The 27,150-nt window shown below is 43.8% G+C and overlaps 1 protein-coding gene across 2 annotated transcripts in view; it reads right to left on the bottom strand.

Moving 5' to 3' along the window:
• The window catches only part of FNTB (farnesyltransferase, CAAX box, beta), a 61,369-nt gene that overhangs the window by 2,752 nt on the left and 31,467 nt on the right, over window positions 1-27,150 (bottom strand). Inside the window, exons 1-8 of one of the 2 annotated variants that reach the window (XM_036011030.1) lie at window positions 26,385-26,960; window positions 24,772-24,918; window positions 24,586-24,669; window positions 20,436-20,522; window positions 13,122-13,251; window positions 10,216-10,348; window positions 3,755-3,866; window positions 2,777-2,891 (exon numbers count right to left, since the gene is read on the bottom strand). In XM_036011030.1, the coding sequence (XP_035866923.1) occupies window positions 2,777-2,891; window positions 3,755-3,866; window positions 10,216-10,348; window positions 13,122-13,251; window positions 20,436-20,522; window positions 24,586-24,669; window positions 24,772-24,918; window positions 26,385-26,623 (1,047 nt within the window). In that variant the 5' untranslated portion in view covers window positions 26,624-26,960. Of the gene's footprint in view, window positions 1-2,776; window positions 2,892-3,754; window positions 3,867-10,215; window positions 10,349-13,121; window positions 13,252-20,435; window positions 20,523-24,585; window positions 24,670-24,771; window positions 24,919-26,384; window positions 26,961-27,150 lie in introns of those variants that run through there. The other variant, XM_028505410.2, reaches the window with a different exon arrangement.

Here is a 27,150-nt window from a genome sequence, read left to right as displayed (position 1 = left end):
CTACAATGACCAAGAAGGGCTCATCCTGAGAACGTAAGGTTAACAACAGAATATTTATTAATTAAACATACTATATTAGATTAAAGGAGAAAAACCAGATGCAGAAAAAGATTCAGTAAAGTCTTACACTAGATTATGATGGAAATAAACAAACAAAAACAAGTTGACAAACCAAGAATAGAGAGAAACATCCTTAACCTGACAGAAAGTACTTATCAAAACCCCACGACCCTGGCTGGTGTGGCTTAGTGGACTGAGTGCCAGCCTGCAGACCAGGAGGTCACAGGTTTGATTCCCAGTCTGGGCCCATGCTTGGGTTGTAGGCCAGATCCCCAGTAGGGGGGTATGTGAGAGGCAACCATCAGTGTTTCCCTCCCTTTCTCCCCCACTAAAAATAAATAAAATATTTTTTAAACATTTATTTAAAAAAAACCACAGTAAGCATCCTACATAATGGTGAAATTATAGAAGCCTTCCAATTATAATCAGAAGCAAGACAGGAACGGCCTCTGTTACTACCTTTAGTCAATACTCTTGAGGGCGTCTTAGCCAACTTTCAAAGGGAAGAGAACAAGAAATAAAATTCTTAAGCTCAGGAAGGAAAATGCAAAACTGTCCTCATTCGAAGATGACATTACTTTCTAAATGGAAAACCCAAGAGATTCTATGACAGACTATTAACAAATATGAAAAAAGGTCAGCAAGGTTGCTGGATACAAAATTAAAATATAAATATCAGTAGTATTTCTATACATTAGTAACAACCAGTTACAAAATATAATGGGAAAATAAATATTCCAGAAACAATAAATGCAAAAATTATAAATTTCTTAGACATATATATATAACAAAAGATGTGCTAGTCCTTTATGGAGAAAAATGATAAAAGACCATTGAAGGACATGGTATGTTCACAAACAGGAAGCTTAATATTGAGAAGTCAGTTCTCTCCCACTACTCTTAAATTCAATGCAATTCCAGTAAAAATTCCATTAGATGTATTCTGTGGAATTTGAGAAGCTGATACTATACTCACAGGAAGAAGCAGAAAGCAAAGAATAGCTGATGCAGTTTTGAAGAAAAAGACCAAGGTGGATGGGCCCTGCCTACCAGTACCTAAGACTTCCTGAGGACAGTGCAGAGAGGCAGACAGACCGAAGGCACAGAGCCGTGTTGGGGAACATTCTCTCTGTATACAGAAACTGAGTGTGTGACCCACGTAACACATGCCAGCTGGAAAGGCTGCAAACTTCAATGAACGGTGTCGGTCCACTGGCTGTCCATATGGGAAAAGATAAAATTATATCCAACCCTCAGAACAGACAGACATTGATTCTGAGAGAATTAAATATCTAGATGGGAAAAGCAAAAGTTTAAACCATCTTGAAGGAAATATATCTATGACCAGAGCCTAGAGAAAAATTTCTTAGGTAAACACCTACCCCACAAAAAAAAACAACAACTAAAAAACCAACAAGAGCAAATGAAATTGCTCCCTTTAAAATTAAAATGGCCTATTCAACTAAAAAAAAAATCCCACTAAAAACAAAGTGAAAAACTGGAAGAGATTCACCACACACACACCACTGACCGAGGAGCAGTATCAAGAACAGGCAGAGAACTCCCACAAATACATAAGAAAGAGCAAACAATTCAAATTACAAATCAGGAAGAAAATGAGCAAAGTGTATGAGCTGGCAGGCAATTGACAGAGGACATGGCACAAAAAGACACAACATCTGAGGAGATGCTCAACCTCACTAGCACTCAGGGAAATGCAAAACACAACCGTGACAGCATTTCACATCTATCCATCTACCCAACGGCGGGAAGGAAACCTCTGGCTGTGAAGCCACTGACGGCTCTGTGAGTGTAAGACCCCAAAGCCGAGGCACCCTGCTATCCAGTGAGGATGGAGGCGTGGCTTTTCCCCAACCCAGCAAGCCTCTCCCAGAGAATCTCACATCAGAATGTTCACGGCCGCCGCACTGAGAGCAAAAGCTGAAAGCAGCTCAATGTTAACCAACAGGAGGCTAGAAGAATAAGTTGGGATACATTTGTACAAGGGAAGACCATCCAGGAGTTAAAGTGAATACACTAGAGCAACACATATGAACACGGATAAGCCTCAGAAGTATAATGGTTGATGAGAAAAGCAGTGCCGAGTAAGCGGCACAGTAGACACTGTTATAAAAAGGTTGAAAACATACACAACCACTCTCTGTATTGTTCAGGGATGCGAGCATTTGAAGTGACAGCACAGAAACATCAGCAGGTGTGATAAAGGTCAAATTCAGGGCAGGGTTAGGCTGGGAAGGAGCGGGGAGAAGATGGAGAGGGTTGCATAGGAGGCAAACATGGGGAAAAAATGTTCAGACATGAAAAAGCTAGTGGCCGTTAGTTACTCTGTGTGCTAGCCATTGGTGCTTCCCCTGTCGGGAACACGCATGACGGTCTGCACGGCCCGTCTGCTTAGACTCATGCGCCAGACTCTGGAGTGTCTCCGGACGCGGCTCTGAGACCAGGCGGCTCTAGGGGGGACGTGGTGTTGAACACCCTGCCCGTGGGAGGCTGATGCCTCCCGAGGGCAGCAGACAAAACACATTACACAGATTGTGATGAGCGCTACAAAGGGCACAGAAAGGGTGCTGCAGCAGACCATTTGGGAGATCTCATTTACAGACAGTGGGCTGAGCAGGCTTCTCAGGAGAGAGGGCGTGCAGGGGTGGGAAGGGCCTGTGGAGCAGGCGTGCTGAGCGCCCTCACCCTGCCTTACCAGAGCGTTTTCAGGCACACCCAGGACCACATCGTGCAACATGGCTCCACTGCCGAAGTGCTGAGCTATGGACAGGCCGCTCAGGCAGTAGCAGGTGTGGTAGAAGTCCCGCGACCTGCAAGCACAGGGAAGCTCTGAGTAGTTATCCCACTGCTCCCCGCCCCCCCCATCACAGCCTCCAACAGATGCAGACTCAGAGGCCACGCACTCACACGCCCCACCCTCCCCTCCCCGCGCAGCTCCAGGAAGCCTGGTTTTCCGCAGCTGCGTTTTCAAAGCCCCATCCCGCAGCCCTGCCGGATGGCAGAAAATGCCACTTTAGAGTCAGTCCCTCCGGCTGTCTTCCAGAAAGGGCTCTCCTGCGTGGTGCTAGCGCTAAAGTAATATATTCCTTAAAAAAGAAAAAAAAAAACACCACCAATATGTCTAGAAATGGGCCGAGTGCCTCCTGATACACTGCAGGGGACCAGCCTTCAAGTGGGCCTTCCGCTGGATGCTGACAGCAGCAGGTGCGTGCGTGCATGCACACGTGCGTGGCAGGTGAGAAGCAAAGGGAACAGAATTTATTTGATTTCCCTTATTTGGCACCTAAAGGTATTTAGTCTATTCTGTAATAGTTGTGATTATAATCTCTGATTATGATACTCAAGGGTTTTTAAACCCTATATCCTGTTCTGTTTAAAGCAGTTTGGTTAAAAGTAAAAAAAGAGGAAGAAAAACTACCAACCCAGCGATTTGTTTGCCTGTCTGGAGAGGGGAGTGCGTGTACGCTTGGGGAAAGGACCGGCGCTGGAGGCACCAGGATCAAGGGCACTCAAAGAGGGTGCTCCAGAGTTGGGGTGCTTCTTCCCACACCACACCAGCAGTAAGCAGCTGGATGGAAAGGGACACCTGCTGTGGTCTGGCCCTGAGTGGACCTGAGGTGCACACCTGTCTGTCCCCTCTCCACCCCTCGCTCCCCGGAGAGGAGGCACTCACTTGCCAGGCTTGTCCAGAAGCCCCCCGGCGGGACACTGGCAGCACATGAGGATGTACTCCTGCAGGGCCTGCTGGTGAAACATCCAGTGGCTCATGCTGAGGGCAGGGTCACCTGGAGAAAGGCAACGGATCAGTGCGGACCCAGGCCTGGGGAAAGTCCAGCCCAGTATCGATGACTCCTCTGTGTTTTATTACCCGTGACATGTCCCTTCTCCTGAACCCTGACATGGGTCAAAGAGCAGCAGTGCAGAGTGGCTTTTGCTTTGTTTGAAATGCACCCATTACCTTGGACGACCACCTTCAACCACGTCTGTGGCAGGCACGGACTAGCTCGTTAGCTCAGCTTTCCAGACTGATCTCTGTCGCTGCTGCTGGCTTGGTCCACAACTCCTTACTCTGGGCTGCTAAGATATTTCCTCTAGCTCATCTCTGAAACTTGTTACCCAAACTCTATTTAGCTAAGAAAACTCTTAACAGGGCTGGTAATGTCTGTTTATTCTACTTTCCTAAGCCTGAATTTAATCTACCTCCAAAGGGAATTCTCCAACTTTTCTCTTGGCTCAAAGATGGTCCTGAGAAGCATTGCTAGGAACTGCCGTCTTGCATCGTATCGGCAGTTCTGGTAATCATGCTGAAGTACTGTCAAGCACTGGACTTCTTCACTCTGAAGCCCAAGTGGCACTGTCAAAGGATTCTGTGGGCCACATGGTTTTCAAGTGGGGAGGAGGGACAATTCACCAGAAGACAGATGTGCGCAGAAACCTTTACATGGGGATTGATTTCTTAAAAATACACATATGAGATGTGCATGAAGTCCTTGGTCAGTTTTACACTTTGATACCTGGGCTACAAAGACAGCAAACAATGGCAATTGAAAGCTATTTTTTTCTTTCTTCCAGGCATTTTTTGGTCTCTAAGCAATTTTCTATATATTTACTGTGCTTTTGTACAATATCTTAACTTTTTCATTTAACATTATAGGTATCAACCTTCCTGTTCCGCTACATAATCTTTATAACCATCATTCTGAAGAGTCACATAGTATTTCATTAAGTGGAGGTACAAGGTAACTGTATTAATATAGGCACTGGACAAAAATTCATATATATGAACAGAGAGTCTTCTATGGTAAAAACTTGTTAATGTTTATAGTAATTGCACTACATAAAGAGAGTAGGTAAGCAAAATATGCAATTGTGGGATATATATATAGAGAGAGAGAGAGATCTATATCTATCTATATATAGAGAGAGAGAGAGAAAAAAAAATATACAGAAAAATAGTTTTTAGATTTCTTACATGAGAATAAGAGATGGGGCAGTTGGAAAGTGATTGCCATTTCTTGGTTTGAGCATGAGATGCTGTGCAGTGGTTGGCTGACATTTGGGGGTCACCTACAGAAACCACTCATCCTCAACGCTCATGCTGAGCCTCTGGGACGCGGGACCTGAGCCCAGTACAAGGAGAGCACTCTCAGGTCCCTGTCTCAGGCTCACTCCATGCCCAGACACATGCTCTCTGAAGCACTCACACTATGTTCATTACCTCCCTCTTTCTTCCTTCCCCACCTGTGAGCACAGCGGACTTTGAAGAAGATACACAGGTCTATGATGGGACTTCACCCTACCTCCCTTTACTTATTTCCAAGGTTGTTTCAAGTTCCTTGCAATTGTTAAAAAAGGTTGCAATGCATATCTCTGTGAGTCTTCTCTATGTTAGGATTATTTTCTTCCAAAAGATTCCCAGGAGTGGAATTATTCAGTTGAAGAGAATAAACATTTTTAAGGCTTTTAATAGATACTGATAAGCTACTTGAAGAATTTATATAGCTGGCAGCAAAAATTAAGATGTTCTGGTGCTACTTCTAACATTACTTACTTAAAAAAATCATCAGCATTTTAAATGTTAAAAAGAAACAGTACCTGATCATTTGTGTTGATTTACATGCTTTTGATTACTAGGGAGGGTGAAACTGTCCTATAACTTTTGTTTGCTAGTTGCATTTCTTTTTGAGAGTGTCTGTTGTTTGTTTTCCAAGAATCAATTTTACCAATCTAGCTTTCTATTATATTTACCCACATACTACACATACTTTCACCTTGTTTGGGTATATATGTTTTAAAGAAATTACACATGCATGTATAAAACCCACATGCTATAATCACACTGTTGATTTTGCCTTTGTAATTTCTTCTTTAGAGAAGCCTATTTAATGGGTACAGAGATTCTTGGGAGTGGGGAATTCATGAAAACTCTAACACTGATTATGGTGATGGTTGCACAATTTTGTATATACACTAAAAACCATTAAATTGGTGAATTATATCTCAAGAAAGCTGTTATTTTTAAAGACATATTTATTCAACTTCAGGATAACAGCATTAAGCATCTGTACAAAATATACCTTTATTTCATATCAAATGAGAATTAAAAGATCTATTTTAAGGTAAATGATAACCCATCACAAAAATTGGAATCTGAAAAGAAAATGCTATGTTTACTATTGAGTGGATTACAGAGAGCTTCAGTTACTTCCTACATTACTGAAGTCTGCAAGCTCGAAGTTCATAATCTCGATAAGGGACTGCCAGAGACCTTGAGTTTGCACCCCAGCACGCAGCATCATACTGAGATGAAGGGAGATAGGACTGCAGGGCGATACTGGGCACTGGAATTAGGCTGTAAGTCCTTCAGACCTCTGCCTTCAACCACAGAGCCCCATTATAATGCCAGTTTGCATTTCAAAGTTTCCTTTCATCTAAGAAATCAAAAGTTTTTCCAAACAGTAAGTGACAGGTATAGCTCAGTTTCACAGGTGGACAAATGTACGCCTGGGGTATGTCCCAAAGACCAAGCAAGCAACCAGTAACTACGAATCCAGACAGAAACTCACAGGCCTGCTGCTTCCCTATCCCTATCCCTCCGCCAGTACAAAACAACTCACGAATTCAGTCAGCATTTGATATTCCTGAGATACTAATAATAACTCGAGCTTCTGCTCAAATGCTGTCTTCTACCCACGTTACAGAGCCCACCCACGGGGAACTACCAACGACGGCCTCTCGCAGAGTCAAGGTCCAGCCTGGGTTCACCGGCCAACGTGTGTTGGTCCCTTATTATCTTTTCAGTTAGTGGTGTGATCATCGCCTTTTAAAAGTGTCGTGTATTCATTTACTGAAATAAAAGTAGTAATGCATGTGGCCCAAAAAAAGGGCAGAGCATAGAAAATTTAAGAAGGAAGTGCCCTCCCTCCGAGTCCTCCCCTCCCCCAGAGGCACCCACTGTTAAAGGGGCTTTGTGTCTGCTTCCAGGGAAAGCTGTGTGCATGTCAGCCTGTGAGCAAGCACACACGGCTCTAGGCCTGGCCTTTGGTGCTTTCGGTGTGTCCTGGAGAGCTCTCTGCATCCGCCCATTGTCAGCAGCCACTGTTTGAAGAGATTATAACTTATTTAACTTTTGACCTTTTCATGGGCAGTGGGGTTGTTTGCTATTAAAACTTCCCTTCAGCCCTGGCCACTGTGGCTCAGTTGGTTGGTTCGGTTACATCATTCCGTAACCAAAAGGTTTCAGGTTCAATTCCTGGTCAGGGTGCATGACTTGGGTTGTAGGTTCAATTCCTGGTCTAGGCACATACGAAAGTGACCAATTGATGCTTTTCTCTCACGTTGATGTTTCTTTCCCTTGCTCTCTCTGAGAGCAATGAAAAAATGTCCTTGGGTGAGGATTAAAAAAAAATTTAAACTCCAATATGCATCCTTTGCTAATATCTCTGCAGGTAATGTTCTGCCAGTGCACTTGCTGGGTTCAAAAAATCTAAACAGATGTCTCCAAACTACCCTCCAAAAAATGATGCACCTATTTCCACCCCTACAAACAGTACAAAAGTGCCTGTTTTTCCACATTTTTCCCAACATAGGGTATCAAGGTTGCTAATCTCTGTCAGGCTGACAGCAAAAATGAACAGTGTCCCACTGTTTTTATTTGCATTTCTTTAACTACCACCTTTTCGTTTGATTAAAGGCCATCTGTGTGTGGTGGTGACAAGCAGGGCGCTGATGCTGTTCAGGTAGCAGTCAGGTATTTATAAAGCAAGTCACTCGTCCTGGTGTACTTGTTTCCTCAGCTGTAAAATGGGAATAACAACAGCACCTCTTTCGAAAGGTTGTTCTGAGGGTCAAATGAGAAAACGTATGCCAGTCCCTGGCACAAGGGAGTGCTCGCTAAGTCTCAGTGGCCATAGTAGCCCCAGTTGTAGAAGTAATAATAGTAGCAGTTCTTTTTCTGTCTGTTCGGATCCTCTGCCTGTTTTTCAACCAGGCAGTTTGGTTGTTTCTTATCGATTCAGATGACTCTCTCAAATTAGAGACATCAGCCCTTTGTCATTTGTCAGAAATATTTTTCCCACGTCGCTACTTGTTTTGCTTATATCATTTCCCTTCTCTTTTTAAAAAAGATTTTATATATTTATTCTTAGAGAGGGGGGAAGGGAGGGAGAAAGACAGGGAGAAAAACATCGATATGCAAGAGACACATCAATCAGCTGCCTCTCACACGCCCTCAACCAGGGACCTGGCCCACAACCCAGGCGTGTGTCCTGACTGGGAATAGAACCAGCAACCTTTAGGCACTCAATCCACTGAGCCACACCAGCCAGGCCTCCTTTCTTCTGTAAAATAACTTTGGTGTTTTTCTTTATATAAGAAATACAAAGTAATTGTAGGAAAATTAGAAAATGCAAACAAAAAAGAAAAAAAACAAACATCTCCTGTCATTTTACAACCCAGATACCTTTTACTAGATTTTGGGAGCCAACTCTTCACTAAAACTGGAATTATATGCATACTGCTTTGAAACGTAACTTTGATCACAGTAAATGCTAAATATCTTTCTACACTGCGTCACCTTTTGACTCCCAATGTCATTATTTTGCCCACCATTCAAAATGCTTCCCTTAACGCTTCCCTTCTTCCAGACCCTGCCTGGCCCGAGCCCCCTGCTTCTGAGAAACAGCGGTGGCAGGCCCAGCGCGGGCCTTCTCCCGGCAGTGGAAACGGCCAAAGCCCCGAGACACTCAGGCAGCCTTTCCCACAGGCACGCTCTGATGTGCCGAGTCCTCTAGGACGTGTGCTGCAATAAACAAAATGTCAGCCCGGGCCCCCCTTGGAGACGTTGGCAGGTGGTGCTCCTGTTACAGCTCTCTCCGCATTTTCCTGGCAGCCGCGGGAGGACTGCATCTCAGCCCTGCCAAGGACAGGTTTGTGAAAGGCTTTACCAGGGGCTCAGTCTCCAGTTCCAATGAAAAGATCACTAAAGCCCCATGTTATTTCTGGTTTGAAAATGCTGGACTCTAGGGAAGTTCCTGACTTCCCCACTAGAGTGGTCCAGCCCAGACTGGGTGGGCTCAAAAGCCCAGCCCCGGCCAAGGGCTCTGAGGACAGGCTGAGACAGGGAGAGAGCGAGGACAGGCCACAGGCTCTGTTCACTTCAGTTCAGTCTCAAAAGTGGCCACAGCTCAAATGAAATTAAGAAACCGAAGAAAGAGGCTCGGAAAGAACAGCCAAACAAAGAGAAAAAGTGTGTGTGTGCTGGGGGTAGGGGTGGGCAGCAGAAAAGAATCTCACCACCGGTCTGCATTTGAGCGACTGATTGCCCAGCTACAAAGTCCAAAGAGAAGCTTCCCTGGGGCCAAGGGATCTCCGTCCAAGAACAGAGCAGCGCCCAGCAGAGTAACCAGGCCTGCCCGCCCCCGCCCCCCACCCCGCACTGGCTTCCTCAGAGACATCCTGTTCTCACACAAAATAACTGGGAAAGATAACTCAGGATGCAGCAGGTGGCCTGAGATTTCAAGAGATAATATGGGAAGGCTCCCAGAAGCTTTGCTTGCTCTGCTTTGGTTTTGCACTCCCATCAGAGAGGCCACAGAAAACACATGTGCCTCTCCACGCAAGTAGTGCAGGCAGAACAAACTTCCATTTCAGATTCTTCAACATTTTAAAATACCACATTTCTTATGGTGGCAGTTACGCAGCCAGACAGATACGGTGGGTCTTTTCTCTGTGGGTTCTGGTTCTCTGCCCCTTTATACAGTTCCCTTTTCTGTCACTGCTGTGACCACGTGCACGGCATGGGTTTTCAGTTCTGATATGACCCTTTCAGAGCACTGCATCAGAAACTGTGGCTTCACACCCAGCTGAGGTGTCAGTCAATGTGGGGCCCGGGACAGGCACCCACCCGCTCCCAGCCACAGCCAGAGCGAAGCAGCCTCAATCCCTAAACCACTGGAACTAACTCCTAGTCTGCACATGCATGCCCAAGAGAAGGTTCCAGGCCGGCAACTGAAATGCCAGGATAGACAGAGCTATTTCTATCCCTCTGAAAACACGCTCTGGCTTCCTCACTTGGTTAGCAGCCTAGGGAAATCACCTAGCCCCCACCCCCACCCCCAGCAGGTCCCAGCTCACCTTGAGCATGCAGTGCCCGGTGGAGGAGGGGCAGGAGCCCTGCCTGCCAGAAGGAGTAGCAGCCATCCACCAGCTTGTTACAACGGCCCTGGAATCCACCTTCAAACCGCATCTGCCGGCTTGTCACCCATTGCTGAGGAGGAGACAAAGAGGGAGTGGTCGGCTAAAAGAGACACAAAGTCCAGCAAGACCAGTTCTCCAGAGGCTGATCTGGGGCGGGAGAGCTCCCATCGGAGTTATAGCGCTTTGGCTTCTCACCTCCTTCCCCGCACTGCCAGACCTTGAGTGGAACATTTATTTAGGCCGACCCTCCCGAGGCAACCAGCACTGATCTCTGCTCAGGGCCTAACACAATTTAACCACCTTTTCCCAGGTTCCATATGGGTGCTAGTGCTGAGAGCATAAAGAGACCAAGCTGGCGTGTAAGGATACCTGCAAATGTCTCTTAATGAACAGGGCTTCACAAGGAAATTTAAGGCAAGACCACCAGGAGTTCATTTCTAATCACTTTCCCTGCTCAGGGAAGTTTATTAAAAGCAGGAATTTTGTGCTATATGTCATTGGATGACCTCAAACTGTTTCTGACTTTTACTTGGCTCCTAAGGAAACTCATCCTAGGTCTCCAAGTAAGTCACTCGCAGACTGGAAGCAGGAGCGAGCCACTAGTTCCGATTAGCAATGACGGCTCTGTCTGTCTAGTCTGGCCTCTCTCCGGGGAACCTGGCTGGCTGATGGAAGAAACTCTTTTTCTTTGGACCTGTAAAATGGCTCCCGGTGTCACTCAGTGGTCACGTATGATATTACCATCTCTCACTTATCTCCAAGTTTTCTAAACACACTCTACTACTGAGACCAAGATCGTCACAGGTTGGGCCGCTCAGAGGAGCAGAACCAGCTGGCTGAGCAGATAACGACGTTCCCATTTCCCTCCCGGCCCCGCAAGGCAGTTGAGGCCACCAGCCAGGGACTCTCGGTAACTGCCTTGGTAACTGAACGGCACCAAGCAGGGTATTCCCCCTGTACCTACATTCTCACTAGACTGAGTTTCTGAAAGCAGTTACAAATGACCCTTGCAGAAGGGGAGGCAGGGGGAGCAGGTTGCAGCCCTTCTTTAAGTAAATGGTTGTAGGGTTTAGACTGTATCCCTACTTAAGGTAACACCCACCCAGAAAGAGTCACAATCCCAAATTCTTAAAAAGAAAGACAAAAAAAATTGCATGGCAGACGTAGGCACTACGTTATCCCCAGTGTTCAATGAGCCAGTGCTTTGGGGCCGATGCCGTTTAATGAAAGTAAGCTATGCATTACTCAAGAAAAGGGATAATTGCCACTATCGTGGGAAGTCCATGCTTCATTTTTGCTTATCTCACATATTAAGTGTTTTTAAGCCAGACCAATTAATTTTTTCCAGTGTCTAAGCCCATGGATTTATTCTGTTGACTCTATAAAATCCTTCAGATATGAGCCCTAGTTCTCCCAAAGCAAATGGAGGGGAAGGAGCAGTTTGGAGAAGGAGGATACTAACATTCACTGAGCACCTACCATGTGCCAGGCTGTTTATATAAGTGCTTTCCTTTAACCTTCAAGGTACTACTGTCTCTGCCTTACAGAGGGAAAAAAGGTGAAGTGAAAATAGATTAGACAATTTTCCCAAGGTCACATGGCTAGGAAGAGTAGACAGGGTTCAAATTTTAATACTGTCTTTGTAACTGGGGAGAGAGAAAGAGAGAGAAACCTTAATTGTTTGCCTCTCTAATGTGCCCCATCCGGGGACTGAACCTGCAACCCAGGCGTGTGCCCTGACCAGGAATTGAACCAGTGAACTTTCACTTTGTGGGATGACACCCAACCAACTGAGCCACACCAGTCAGGGCAGGAGGAGATAAAACTTTTATGTTTCATGCCTTGTTAGTAATCAGATTTTAGTGGATGTCAGAGTCCTGTGCACAAAGCTGGCCATTTCATCATGAACCATCAAGCCTTTCACAGCCTTCAAAAAGAACATGTTATAGGAAGCCTCCAAAGAATGAAGACAAAAAGCTGCTGGTCATATCTCTACAGAGTGGAGCAGAAACTCTCCAGGGAGCTCTCAGTGGGTCTCCTGACAATGCCTACGATAGGAGCCTCACACATGAACCTGGAGAGAAGAGACAAATATCAGCTGCACCTGTTTGCTTTAAGGTCCGAGTCAGGGAGTAAATGCTCCCCAGAGACATCTGTCTCCTGGGCAGCTGTGCGTGTTTGTGTGCTAGTTCTCTGACAACAGTTTAATGATAATCTTGTGACCCCTCGAAGCTGACAGCTTTCTGAGTTCATGCGGAGTTTTGGTCAGGAGCTTGGAGTCCCAACATGAACGTTTGGACCGCCTGCTCAACGCAATTGCCCAGCTCTGCCCAGCACATTTAGATGTAATTATTAAAAGTTCACTTGTGTGGTAGGAAATAAAAGCTTGGCTTCAAAATGCCTCAAAGCTTTTCTCATAACTTTTTCTCTTGGGATATTCTAAGACACACGATAACCCCTAATTTTAAGAGACTGAAGCTACATTTTTCTTGGACGTCTGAGGAAGGTGACCTGGCTCATACCAGATGTCTGAGGGACTCAGGAAAACTCTGGCGTTGGCCTAACACACTGTGTAGGAAGTTCAGAGCAGGAAGATGGAGAGGCAGGAGGGAGGGAGCTGAAACTGGGAGCAGATGTTCATTTCTTCCACTTTCTCCGAACAGCGTGAGCACCCTAACAACTCTATGTAAAGCTTCGGTACAGGACTCCTCTCTGGGTTCACCAGCTCCAGGCAGGAGCTCTGTGAGCCCCTCCCATAGCCCGGCCTCCCCCAAAGCCTGAGTAGTCACATGGCGGGGGCGGGGGTCTAGAGTCTGGGAGGAAGACAGTCAACAGGCACTTACCAACAAGTTCTTCAAGTTTAAGAAACGTTCCTTCTTGAGGATGACCAGTGCGGCCAGGCCACAGAAAGTATAACCACCGTGGGCTTCCATCCCTGGCACGCCGCCAATTCCCCCTTCCCAGTTCTGACACCTAGGATGAGATTGAGAAAAGGAGATCAAGGGGTGGGTGTCAACCAGTGAGCAGCCGGGTTGCACGGATGCGCACACATGCAGGACCCTGGGAGACAAAAAATGTGTTCACTCACATAAAGGCATAGACTATCACAATTATGAATGGGAAGATGTCACCTAATTAACTTTCAGAAATGCTTTTCCTCAAAAAAAGGAAAAAAAGGAACCTCAGCAATAGTCTACTTATGTAACATATATCTCACCAACTACTTTTTAGAAAAAAGTTAGAAAATCATATATGCAGTATGATAACCATCAAATTAAAATAAAATTGAAAAATAATTGCTAATTCTGGTTATCTTTTAGTATAGGTTTATTGCTAATATTTTTCCTCTTTATTTTCCTATATTTTCAAGAGTTTCTATAGTAAATAAATATACCCTTATAACTGTTTGAAATAAACTTTAAATGATAATTTTCTATATATTCAAATTATTCACTTATTATTACAATTATTATTACTTGAAGTTAGATTATATATTAAGGGTATATTTCCTTGTCATTAAATCCTATTAAATCCCATCCTAGGCATAATCTTTGGCCCAGAAATATAGGGTCATTTCTAGGAATTAACCCTACAAAATAAGAATACTTCCAAAGATCAAATTAGAGGAATGTTCACTATATTCCCATGTATAGCAACAAAATACTAGAAACAACATAGGAGCCCAACAGTAAGAGCCTAGTTATACACATTATGGTGTATCTGTACAACAGAATACTACAGTCATGTAAAATGCTATAGAAATATATTTAAAGATGTTCCAAATATATTAGGTGAAAAAGTTTTACAATGATAATGTACTATATGATTATTCTGGAATTCTGGAAAGACATGCACTAAAAGAATTGTTGGTAGTGGGTTACAAATGGTGTAAATTTTCTTCTCTTTGCTTTAATGAACATGTTTTACCTATGAAATAAAGAAACTTTCAGTATATTTTCATGTAACAACAGAGAATTTTCTTCCAATGATCTTAAAGTATGTACATAAGAGCCATATTCCCTGCAGGTGCATTTGCCTCACAGTACAGGCGCCCAGGTGGGCGAGCACTTAACCTAAGAGCCGGCGGAAACTCCGGGTAGGAGAGAAAGGAAGCAGTAATACCTCCTGCCCTCCAGGCCCCTCTCCCTGGGGCCAGGCATCCTGGGAACTCACAGACCTTTTACAGGGAGGCCACAGGCCCAGGGGGATCACAGTGCAGACACAGTGCAGAGCCAGACACTGGCTACCACTCCCCGTACAGATCCCTGAGCACCACCCAAAGACACACTCCAAGTTTTCTTCCCACTACATTTGGCTGCATGAAGCATAGAAACGGCTCAAGTTAAAGTTCTCATGAGTATAAAATACACACACAAAAGGCCTCTTAAAATTTTTATCTTAACATATTTTTAATTACAAAAATTCAGTTTAAAAATAAACAATGAAGAGTAAGTCCCCTGCCCATCAGCCTCCTAGTCCCTCTCACCAGCAATGACCTCTGTCCGTTTCTGCATCCCAGTCTCTCTCTCTCTGCACACACACACAAACACACACACACACACACACGCATACACACGCATACACACAATATGCATTCCACTTTCCCTCCTTTTGTTTTCACATGCATAGAAACAACTTAGTAAACTTCTTTGGGAGTGTCTTCTAGCTAAACATAACGGATTGAACACAAGAGTCCAGTAAAACAAAAGTAAAGCAATTTTAAAAGGCATAAAACCACCACAGTAAAGAGAATATGAATACAAACAGGAGCTAAATTTTGAAAGCTACAAAGGACAGAGAGAAGAAGTAACTGACTCAACAGAATAGAGAAACCTAAACCAGCCCAGGGAGTGGGGAGGAGACAACAGAAAGTAAGGTGATTACCCAATGAAAGGCCCAGGGACCGGAGACACAACGTGCCTCCTAAAGTGGAATGCGTGTTAGACAAGTTGATTGGCTGCTCATTTATATAAGAATCAGACCTGCAGGTACCCAGCAGGAGTACACAAACCCAGCAGAAGATGGTGTTTTGGGGGGATCTGAATTCAGGATTTCCAGAACAGCTGAGAGCAAGAAGGAGGTTCTATTCTGAGCAGGGGGTTGAGTCTACAATCTGAACACAAAGACCCCTAATTTCTTTCTCTACTAGTATTTCACAAGGCTGGCTGCCAACTTCATACCCCAACCAAGAATTTGGAAGATTCTTCTCTAGAGAAACTCATATGCTCAAGGGAAAAACCTAAAGATATTGATATATGAGAATTCCCCAATGAATGGCTGACTCCTAGCCCACCCTGGCACACACAGCTTCCCATCAGATTTTAGCACTTGACGCTAAATCTGAACACCAGACATTTGAGCAAAGTCTCCAATATGAAAGAGAGAGACCAGACAAACAAACAAAAATAAATTGGAGTAAATAATGTAGGAAGCAGAAATAAACTGTTTAAAGTTATATCTTTAAATAAAATATAATACAAAGTAAAACCAGTGTAGGTATAAAATATTCCTGAAACAAGAACAGGAGAGTATATAAGAAGCGTTTTTTTGTTATAAATAAAGATAAAATAAGCTCTCGAAAGTTTAAAATAGAATTGCAAAAATAACAACAGGAAGATTAAAAGATAAAAGGTAAGGGAATCTTTCAGAAAGTATATAGAAAAATTAAGAGGTGAAAAATAGGCAAAAAAAAATGTTTGAAAAAGTAGACCAACCCTACTAATAGGATGTTATAAAAAGAGCAAATACAGAAAATAAAGGGGAAGAAATTATAAAATAGATAATATAATAAAGTTTCTTAGAACTGAAGAATACAGACTTCTGGTCAAGATGGAGGCATAGGCAGACACGCTTTGCTTCCTCAGGCAACCACAAGAAGAATTACAACTAACCTCAAAACAAATAACACTCAGAACTGCCAGAAAATCAAACCGTTTGGAAGTCTGACAACCAAGGATTTACAGAAGCTACATTCATCCAGACTGGTAGGAGGAGTGGACGCAGAGTCGGGGCAGAGAGGTGAGGAGATGTGGCGTGGCATGAAGAGACAGTGGTGGAACAGGCAGTCCCACATTCACAGGTGGTGGATAAAACTGGGAGGGATACCTTGGGAACAAGCAATCCCAGCCCCAGGCCAGGCTGCACAGCCAAGGGTTTCAGCACCGGAAAGATAAATCCCCGTAACTTCTGGCTGTAAAAACCAGTGGGTGTTGGGGCAGCAGAAGAAACTGCTAGATTTTCAGGAGACCCTGACTGAAGAGAGCACATGGACTTAAAACATGCACAGACCCACCCACTCTGGGATTCAGCACCAGGGCAACAGGGTGCCAGCTGTATACAGAAAGTGGATAAAGTGACTGGAAACAGGATGAGTGCTGGGGAAACCTCCAGAAGCCAGGCAGCAGCACTGTCCCCTCTCCAAGCCCCTCCCTGCCTGCCACAAAACCACAAAGTGGTGAAGCAGGTTGCCTCACCCTGGTGAATACCTAAGGCTCCACCCCATACAACTTAACAGGTGTGCTAAGACAGGGAGTCAAAGCAGCTCTGCCTAATATACAGAAACAAACACAGTGAGGAGACAAATTGAGGAGACAAAGAAATGTAGCCCAAATGAAAGAACAGAACAAAACCCCAGAAAAAGAACTAAATGAAACAGAGATAGCCAACCTATCAGATGCAGAACTCAAAACACTGGTGATTAGGATGCTCAGAGAACTCACTGAGTATGGCAACAACATAAAGGAAGAAATGAAGGTTACACTAAGTAAAATAAAGAAAAATACACAGAGAACCAATAATGAAAGGAAGGAAGCCAGTATGCAAATCAATGTTTTGGAACATAAGGAAGCAATAAGCATTCAACCAGAACAGCAAGGAGAAAAAGAATTAAAAAATGAGGACAGTGTAAGAAGACTGTGGGACATCTCTAAAAGTGCCAACATCCAAATTATAGGGATGCCAGAAGAAGAGGAAGAGCAAGACATTGAAATTTTTATTTGAAAAAATAATGAAAGAAAACTTACCTAATTTGCAAAGGAAATAGACATACAAGTCTAGGAAACACAGAGAGTCCCAAACAAGTTGGACCCACAGAGGGCAACACCAAGACACATCTTAATTAAAATGCCAAAGGTTAAACATAAAGAATCTCAAAAGCAGCAAGAGAAAAGCAGAGAGTTACCTACAAAGGAGTTCCTGTAAGTCTATCAGCTGATTTCTCAAAAGAAACTTTGCAGGCAAGAAGCATTCAAAGCGATGAAAAGCAAGGACCTACAACCAAGATTACTCTATCCAGAAAAGCTATCATTTAGAATGCAAGGGCAGATAAAGTGCTTCCCAGATAAGGTAAAGCTTAAGGAGTTCATCATTACCAAGCTATTATTACATGAAATGTTAAAGGGATTAATTTAAGAAAAAGAAGATCAAAACTATGAATATTAAAATGACAACAAACTTACAACTATGAACAAGTGAATCTAAAAAACTAAGAAAAGGAACAGAATCATAGACATGGAGATCATTTGGATGGTTATCAGCTGGGAGGGAAAGAACGGGGGAAAAGAACAGGGAATAGGAAACATAATTGGTGGGTATAAAATAGACAGGGGGCTGTTAAGAATAGTACAGGAAATGGAGAAGCCAAAGAACTCACATACCTAGATATTCAAGATACCTAGATGTTAAAATTACCAGACAAGGGTTTTAGAGCAGGTATTATAATTATACATTTACCTCAGTGAAGTGAAGAAAAATACATTTGTTATGAATACAAAGATTGCAAATTTCAACTGAGCAACACAAAGTAGAAAAAATGACCAAACTCAGGCAGTCTAGCTCCAAAGCCTATACTCTCCGTCTCTAAACTGTAGCTACCCCACTAGCGAGTACTACATACCGAGTCCTCAGTAAATGTTGGTTATTGTTATTATCAGCCTTTTAAACAGTGACACCGGAAGCCAAAAGATAATGGAGCAATGCTTAAAAATTCTGAAGGAATACGATTTATACAGTTTCCAGTTTAGAAACCTATAACCAAATAAACTATCAGTCAAGTGTGAGACCAGAATAAAGATATACATAAAAGTTTAAAAAATGTATCACCATAACCAATGTCACCCCAATAAATTTAATTAAAAAAATTTTTTAAATGTATCACCCAAGTGCTCTTTTGGAGGATCTCCTGGAGCATGCACTTCATTGAAAGGAGTTCACAAACCCAGAGAAAGGAGGGTGGGGCTTCAGCACGGGGGAGAAGTGGAGTGAATCTCGTGCTGAAAGGAAGCACCTGGACGCCTACGGCAGCCGGCCGAGCACAGTCTGTCCAACGGAAGCAGGAGGGCAGTGCGCTCCAGGTAGGATAACTCAAAACACACACGTGTGTGTGCGCGTACATGCACACGCGCACACACACACACACACACACAAGAGAATCAGTATGTTGCCTGGAGTGTTTGACTGTATTGAGAGTAATTGTATAGCTCTGCCAGAAAATTTGGGAATGAATTCATGATACATGCATTTTTAAAAAGAGGTAATAATTAAGTCTAAGAAAATTAAAGTTATACAAAAAAACCCAAATATTATCGTAGTATATCATCTGGTTTAGCTATAAATTACATTTTCATAGTAATAAATATACTTCAATAAAAATAAAAATGTAAAAACTAAATGTAGTTTGTATATCTTTTCATAATATACATATGTATCTACTATACGTTTTGTTTTATTTTTAATGATAAACTATTTGAAGCATCCAGGAAAGTATAGGAAATAATATATAGAACATACATGCACCTAACACCTGTCTTTCATTTAACCATGTACATTGCAGGGCTTTTAAAAAATATTTTGAAGGAATGAACCATTAGAGATACGGTTCAAGTCCTCAGTGGAGATGTGCAGGCCTCCTGAGTCCCATTTCCTCTGCTCTCTCCCCAGATGTAACCACCACCCTGAACTTGGTATTTATCTTTCCCAGGCATGTTTTTATATTGTTATGTATGATTCTTTCCATAAACAATATAGAACTGTTTTGCATATTTTTACATTTTAAGTAAATATGTTGATTGGTATGTTTAACAACCCCCCCTTTTTACCCAACATTGTTGAGATCAGTCCATATTGACACATGTAGCTCTCATTCACTAATTTTTTAAAATCATTTTTTAGTTTTTCAATTACAGTTGACATATATTAGTTTTGGATGTACACCACAGTGATTAGATATTATATAACTTACTAAATGATCATCCTGATAAATCTCACACCCACCTGACACCACACCTAGTTATTAGAATTTTAGTGACTATATTCCCTATACTGTACTTTACATCCCCATGACTTTTCTGTAACTACCTACTTATACTTCTTAACACCTGCACCTTTTTTACCCATCCCCCTAACGAACCTCCCATCTGGCAACTGTCAAAATGTTCTCTGTGTATGAGTCTGTTTCTGTTCTGCTTACTAATTTTGGATTTTTAGAATCAATTGTTGATAGATAGGTATTTATTGCCATTTTCTTTTTCATATTTCTTTTTTTCTCTTCTTCTTAAAGAAGACACTTTAACATTTCATATACTACTGGTTTGGTGGTGATGAACTCTTTTAGCCTTTTCTTGTCTAGGAAGCTCTTTATCTGTCCTTTGATTCTAAATGAGAGCTTTGAGATTCATCCACACTGATACATGTAGCTTTCATTCATTCATTTTAATGGCTATATTATATTCCAATGTGCCTATATCAAACCCTACTGGTCCATGTTGTGCTTATGAACATTTAACCTGTTTCCAGCTTTTTGTCTGTCTCTTTCACGCATCCTCGCGAGAGTTTCTGCAGGAGTGGGATTATTGGGTCATCAGCAAGGGCTACTTTGAGATATTACCAAGTTGCTCTTAAAAATGGATAAATCCACTTCGACTCTCACCATGACTGTCTAACCAAGTTTTTGACCCTTGCCAATCTAAACTGTAATACGACATTAAAGAAAGTTTGGTGCGGGCACCTTTTAAGGTAATTTTGAAACTTACAGTGTTACAACCCTAATACATCTCTTGTAATTTTATTTTCCCTTCCGGTCTTTTTTTCATTTTCTTTATTTTTCAGAAGAGTTTGGCCATAGCTGTCTAAAAGGCCAGGACAAACCCAGCTCCTCTCACCTTGCTATCCATTCGGCAGTGCCCTCGAAGAGGTCTGGAGTGATGATGTTGGTCAGAGAAGCTACCGAGGTGGCACAGTACGCACTTCTGAAAGCACAGAAATAGAGGGGAAAGTGTTAAGCTTTAAGGAAGAGCCTAAATAAGGCTCAGTGAACTTCTTGGGCAGATTGCTCTCTCTGCCTAGTAAGCTGTAATCACCTCCTGTCCTCACTCTTGGCACAGGGTCAGTCCTCCTGGGTCTCCAACCGAGAGGTTTGACATTCTGTTTGGATAGAGTTGCTCACAGCATGGCTTCAGTGAAAAGAACATGACATTCTATTCTCCCTACCTCCACATGGTCAAATCTACATCAGAGGAAACAACAGCCATAGCGATTCATGTCAAAAGTGACTGCGGCTCTTCTTTCAAAGACCTATAAGGGCTCCCAAAATTCCATGGTGTCGTTCAGGTATTTCTGATACGCTCACTCACTCAGATGTCAGTCCTGTTTCAGATCCAAGATTTCTGTCTGTTTATGGCATGGAAACATTAAAGCTTGACTACGTATTTTTTTTCTACAACACATTGCAAAGCAGGCCGCCAGGCCATGATGGCTGCTTAGATGAGAGAGGGCTGAACAAGCCCACTCAGATACCTTTCTTAAGCCTCTGGAGAGAGAAAAAAAAAAACACCTTGATTTCAAGCACCCCACCAGTACAGACACACATACACACACGTTTTTAAATGAAAAAGAAAGAGCACATGTTTTTATTTTCGTAATGCTGTCCTACTTGATTTGGAAGGATTCTGCCAGCCCTAATTCTTCTCAAAGCATTTACTTCAGCGTCGCCCTCTATGATGGAACACGTCTACAAACTGTCCTTTCCTCCCGGCTACCGTCTTTTCAAATGCCAGCATCTCAGCTCCATTTTATCTTGAAGATAAAAATTCTGCTTACAAATCCTTTTTCTAAGACCTCCTAAGAAATTACAAAAGGGAGGAGTGAGAAGGGTCTAGTTTCTGTATTAGTCAAACTTAAGTCAAACTTACTGAGGATTTCCAAAGAAATCCCTGCAGAAGCTGTGAGCAGCATTATCCTGTCAGCATTTTTACAGCCTGTTCACGCCGGCCAAAGGCACCGCAGAGGCTGAGTTATGCCAGCAGGCATCGGAAGCACGCAAAAGTCCTAGGTGCCAAATGTTGCCGTCTACCAGAAGCTGACTTCGAAGGTCTGATCTAATTTCCTTTAGGTCTTGAGCCTCTCAACAGGGTTCAAAAGTATTTGCTCTTAGCCCTGGCTGGTGTGGCTCAGTGGACTGAGTGCTGGCCTGCAAACCAAAGGGTCGCTGGTTCGGTTCCCAGTCAGGGCACATACCTGGGTTGCAGGCCAGGTCCTCAGTAGGGGACATGTGAGAAGCAACCACACATTGATGTTTCTCTCCCTCTCTTTCTCCCTCCCTCTCTCTAAAAATAATAAATAAAATATTTTTTAAAAAAGTATTTGCTCTTGAATCCTAATGTAACCTCTGAGGTAGGGAGGAGGCCAAAAACATATTTCATCTCTCATAAATGGAAGAACTAAGGCACGGTGCCAGAAGCCACTGACTGGTCCTGGCTGGTCCTAGATCTCACATTGAGATGGGGAGGGAACACAAACACATCTTTTTGGGGGCTTCCTACTGCCTTTAAACTCTGGGCTTCTTAAGATTTCAGGGCCCCTCACCTGTTCTCCACAGGTGCTTCCAGCCCCCATCCTCCCACGGCCCCCAGGCCTTCTACACTTCAGCAACTCGGAATTCTTTCTGGAACACACTCAATGCTCTGTCGTCTAGGCATGTGATAAAATGCCAAAGTGATCTTGCCAGGGTTTGTTTGCTTTTGTCTAATAATCTGAGAAAGTTTTAAAAAGCTGAATTTCAAGACTGTGCATATTTGATTGGAATATCTATAGAACTGGAATGAAAATGTAGTGACCTTGAAGGGAAAAAAATCTTGTAATTTTTTCCTTAAGAAGCATCAACACAATACTGCATTACTTTTCCTCAGTAGTTATATTGGCTTTGTTGAACTATACAATGTTTAAAAAACAAGGTAAGAGGCTCAAAATGGAGTCACTTATGCTAAACCAATACTGACTTATAGTCTGGGCTTTCCCAGACGTGGAATCTCACACCAGTCCATCAGGAACTGCATGATCAGCACTGGTTAGGTCATCTGCCTGCTAAGTCCCCACCGTCCCCCAAAGTGACCTCGCCATAACCAGCCCACCTTTGCCGAGTGCCCATTCCTTGTCCCCGCTCCCTCCTGCCTATAAAAGTACTTTATTTTATGCAGCTCCTTGGACTTCCTTTCTATCTGCTAGGCTATGTGCTGCCCAAATCAAATTGATTTTTGCTGAAATAAACTTAGAATTTTTAATGTGCCTCAGTTTATCTTCTAACAATAGATACTGAGATATTGTGATATAGTAAATACAAATGTGGTCTTCTGCCCAGTTCCTGGCACAGTGGTCCTAAAACCCTTGGAATATTTTGAGTTATAGGCGTGATAGGAGAGTCTTTTGTTTTTACAACAAGCCCCATTCCGCTGCATCTGAGGTGACTCCTGGAGGACGGGGACCAGTGGCCAGAGGAAGGAACGATGTGATTAGAAGGTCAGAACTTTCAGCCCCACTGTCCAGAGGAGGCTGAAAGGGCTGGAGATTGGGTTAATCACCAATGGCCAATGATTTCATCAATCATGCCTATATAATGGAACCCCCATAACAACCCTAGATGAAGGGATTCGGGGAGCTTCTGGACTGGCGAATGCAGCCAGTGCCTGCTGGCGGGTGGCATACCCCAACTTCACGGGGACAGAAGTTCTTGCACTCTGGAAACTTCCAGACCTCTCCCTATCTACCTCTTCATCAGGCCACTAATTTGTATCCTTTATAACATACTCAGAATGAACCAGTAATAGTAAAGTGTTTCCCTGAGCTCCGTGAGCCATTCTAGCAAATCACTGAACCCGAGGAGAGCATCACAGGAACCCCCAATTTGTAGCCATGTCAGGCAGCAGCACAGAAGTATGGATAACCAAGGGACATGACATGCCACTTGTGAGTGGCGTCCGAAGTAGGGGCAGTCTTGTGGGACTGAGCCCTTATCCTGCGGTGTGTGTCCTCACTCACATTCGTGATATCACAAGTGTCGTGAGTAGAGAAACAGTTTTTCTGGTAGACACCTATGCTAGTTTTTTTATTTGAGCTGGCAAGTTTCAGATAGAAGGAAGTCCTTTACTGGAGGCCTCTGCAGCCCGGTTGCCTACTTTTATCCGCAATGTATTTCATGCTCCACAACCGCCATGGAGCGGTTGTTTCTCTTCCCCTACATTTTCAAACCAATGGCTCACCCAGAATGTTAATCCACTCGTGTAGAAGCAAACACATTTACAAAAAGGCAGTAAGATAACTTTGATATGGAAACCTCATCAAAATGTATTATTCAGGCTAAGTAATAAGACTTTGGTATAAAATCTCAATGATCCGCTGCCATTGAGAAATGACTTGTTCAGTGAATTCTCTCTACGCTTCATTAGCAATCACCTGCCAGGTGAATAAGCTGCTTACTAGGTACATCAAACAATTCTTAAGTTAAGTAATAATTTTGCACCAACTCCTTCTAAGCAGTTAATGCAAGTCTACTTCACTGCGCTCCGCTGGCCCAGAAGGGTTCTGCGCCTCCCGAAACAGTTCTCGTGCGGGTGTTAAACGTTATCTCGATTTTATCAAACCCATTCAGAAAACATTTACTAAGTCCCCACTGGCGTTTCTTCTCCCTTCCTATCCCAGAGAGGTGAAAGATTACATGACACTACATGGTTGTTATATATCATGGTATAGCCTTTTATGCCAGATGAATGTATTTTTAACTTTTAAAACAAGAGCAGTTGATTCTGTTTCTGTCTTACTTATATTTTGATATTTACGTAAAAGACATCGAGTGCTCATCACCCTGAGGGTGTCTGTGTCATCTCTGCAATGACTGTGATACTGCGTCACCAGCAAGTCATTCTGCCTGTCATTCTGTGACAGGGCGGCAGGTCCACCAGGCTCCTCCTTGGATCTGGCGCCTCTAATGCCAAGCCCTCACACCCACCGGTGGGGCAGCCCGAGAAAGACCCCACTCACCTCACATCCACCTCACCTCCAACGTGCATGAGGAAAGAGCCGTCAGGTTGCTTCAGAGAGTACAAATACTGAAGAAGCTTCTGTCTGCGAAACGAATGGGAGAGAGGCCAGAGACGGTGAGGTCAGTGCAGTGTCAGCAGGAGGGGCACCCTTCTGCGTTTCCGTCACTGCTGGCTTTGGCCGTACCTGTTAATGACGTCGTAGGCCTCCTCAGTGCCAATGATGCACAGGGCATTGACGGCTGCATACGTGGGTGCAAGGTGTGGGTACTGGCCGGGGCCCCCTCCAAAGCCACCGTCTGGGCTTTGACACAGCTCCAGGAACTGACACACACTAGGTACACAGCCAAAGGGAAAAAGCACAGTCAGGCATTGATTTCCAAACACGAAATTCCACCAGAGCCCATGCCTTTCCAAAGGTTCCCCAGTCCCTCAAAAGGAACAAGAAAAAAGCTCTCCTCCCACCTACTGAACATATATGAAAAGCAGTTAACCCCCACGAAAGGCCTCACTCTCTACCCTGCTCTCATCGGCACTGTATGCCTTCCATCTGAGTTTCACATTGAAACACGTGCCTAGCCATGACGCAAGAACATAAGGCAGGGCAGAAACAGACAACCCATCATAGGGCTGGAGAGACTGTCATGCTTCTTGACCCAATCTTTCCCATGCTTCTCATTCAGCTGCTTCTTTCCACACTGACCACCCAGGTTTAGGCCCATCACAAGGCCTCCCAAGAATATTTAAAGAGACGTCTTCTCACTCCCATTACCACCCATGCCCCAGTGGGCTAGTGATTTTTATTCCTTTAACCAACAAGAAACAAGCTTTTACGAAGTCTGCCTCCGTGGTTAGAACCATGCTCACCTCCACTGGGGAAACCGTAAGTACTGCTGACTCGTGTCACTGAATGCAGCCCCATCTATGGGTTCAAGAAGAGTTTTTCACACAGTCCACAGAGGACCCAGCTCCCTCCTGGAGGGAGACTGTTCAGTGAGGGCTGGCCTCCAAGCCCGTGCCAACAAGCCCGGCATCAATCAGTTTGCCCGGAAGTCACATTCTTGCACCAGGTTAAACCAAGAAAGCCCCTATTCGACCAAGGTCCTCCAAAGTCCACCAGAAAGGGGTACCCCAGGAAAGTTCTGGTCATCGAGTCCTTTCCCCACAACCCAGCTGGGACCACAGGCTTCGTGTGAGGACAGGCCTCCATGTAAGAGGACGAACTGCAAATCTGTGGCCTTCTAGTGCTCAGGCAGCCTTCTCCTCCTGGGCTCCCCCCATTCTCTCTTGTCTACGGCTGCCAGAGAGACTCTATGTGTAGAGTCTAGTTAGTTTCCACCAAGACTCGGTTTATTGCTGCTTTTCCACAACATGTCTGATTTCAGATCTTCCCTTATCTGGGCAAGGGGGCGATGGAAAAGGCAGCTGACTTGCTACTGAGGTCCTGAAACCATCGCAGGTCAAAAACAACGCACGTTACATTCTGTTTGCACCTACAATTTTGCTGTGAGAAACACAAGGATGGAAACTGAAGTTGACAATCAGAGAAGGAAGACAGTTTTGTGGCATGTTTTTAATAGCAATTACTTTTAATAGAGAAAACAAGTTGGTTGCTAACATATTTTCCAAACCGTCCTTAGTTTTTATTGCATTTCCCAGAAACAAATAGCTAATAAACACATGTCCTGACAAAGCCTGGCTGCACCAGCACATAAAAAGTGTTCTTTGTCACAAACGGTTTTAGCTGATATACAACTTAGCACATTAAAGAGAGAGAGAGAAAAAAAAAAGCAGAGTCACCTAGTTATCCAATCGCTTTCCCAGCTCCCGAGATAGAATGATGCCGAAGGCAACCCTCCTGACCCAGTAGCCTGGAGGGCCGAACGAGCTGGGATCAGAATGTACCAGACACTTCTAAATCCTCCCTCCACGCCAGCCGCCGTCAGCTGACGGGCTGCATCTGACTGTCCGTGGGGCTGTGCTGGGGCACGAGGGCTTGGGCTTTTCTTGACTTCCAGACACTTCGCATTGTGGGACATTCTGATCCAGAGGCCAGCACCTTAATGAACTGGAAAATTGACCTTGAAGCTACCAGCTGTCATCAGCAGGATTCTTAGCAGTTCTGAAAACCAAAGCGTGACGGGTACTTCTATCTCTCAAAAGGAGAAAAACTTAATCTTAGAGAGAAGACATTCACCAACTCACACTTTGTAAAAAGCAAGTATTCATAAGTCATTCACACAGTTGTATGACTAAAAGATCTAGCAAATCAATTTTCTTTCAGATCAGCAAAGCACTTCATTCTAGATTACATGACCAAGATTGTGGGACACTATCTTCTAGATCAGAGATTTTCTTTTTTTTAATATGCTTTATTGATTATGCTATTACAGTTGTCCCACTTTCCCCCCTTTATTCCCCTCCAACCTGGGCACCTCCTCCCACCTGCATTCCCCCACCTCCTCCTGTCTACCTTCTACCTACCATTTATGTTACTTATTCTCTGTACCTTTTCCCCCTCTCTCCTCCTCCCACTCCCCTACTGATAACCCTCCATGTGATCTCC

The sequence above is a fragment of the Phyllostomus discolor genome, chromosome 1 (assembly GCF_004126475.2).
Source record: "Phyllostomus discolor isolate MPI-MPIP mPhyDis1 chromosome 1, mPhyDis1.pri.v3, whole genome shotgun sequence".
NCBI classification, from domain to species: domain Eukaryota; kingdom Metazoa; phylum Chordata; class Mammalia; order Chiroptera; family Phyllostomidae; genus Phyllostomus; species Phyllostomus discolor.
The sequence above is the reverse complement of the archived record's forward strand: the minus strand, read 5'-3'. Positions and strand labels throughout refer to the sequence as shown.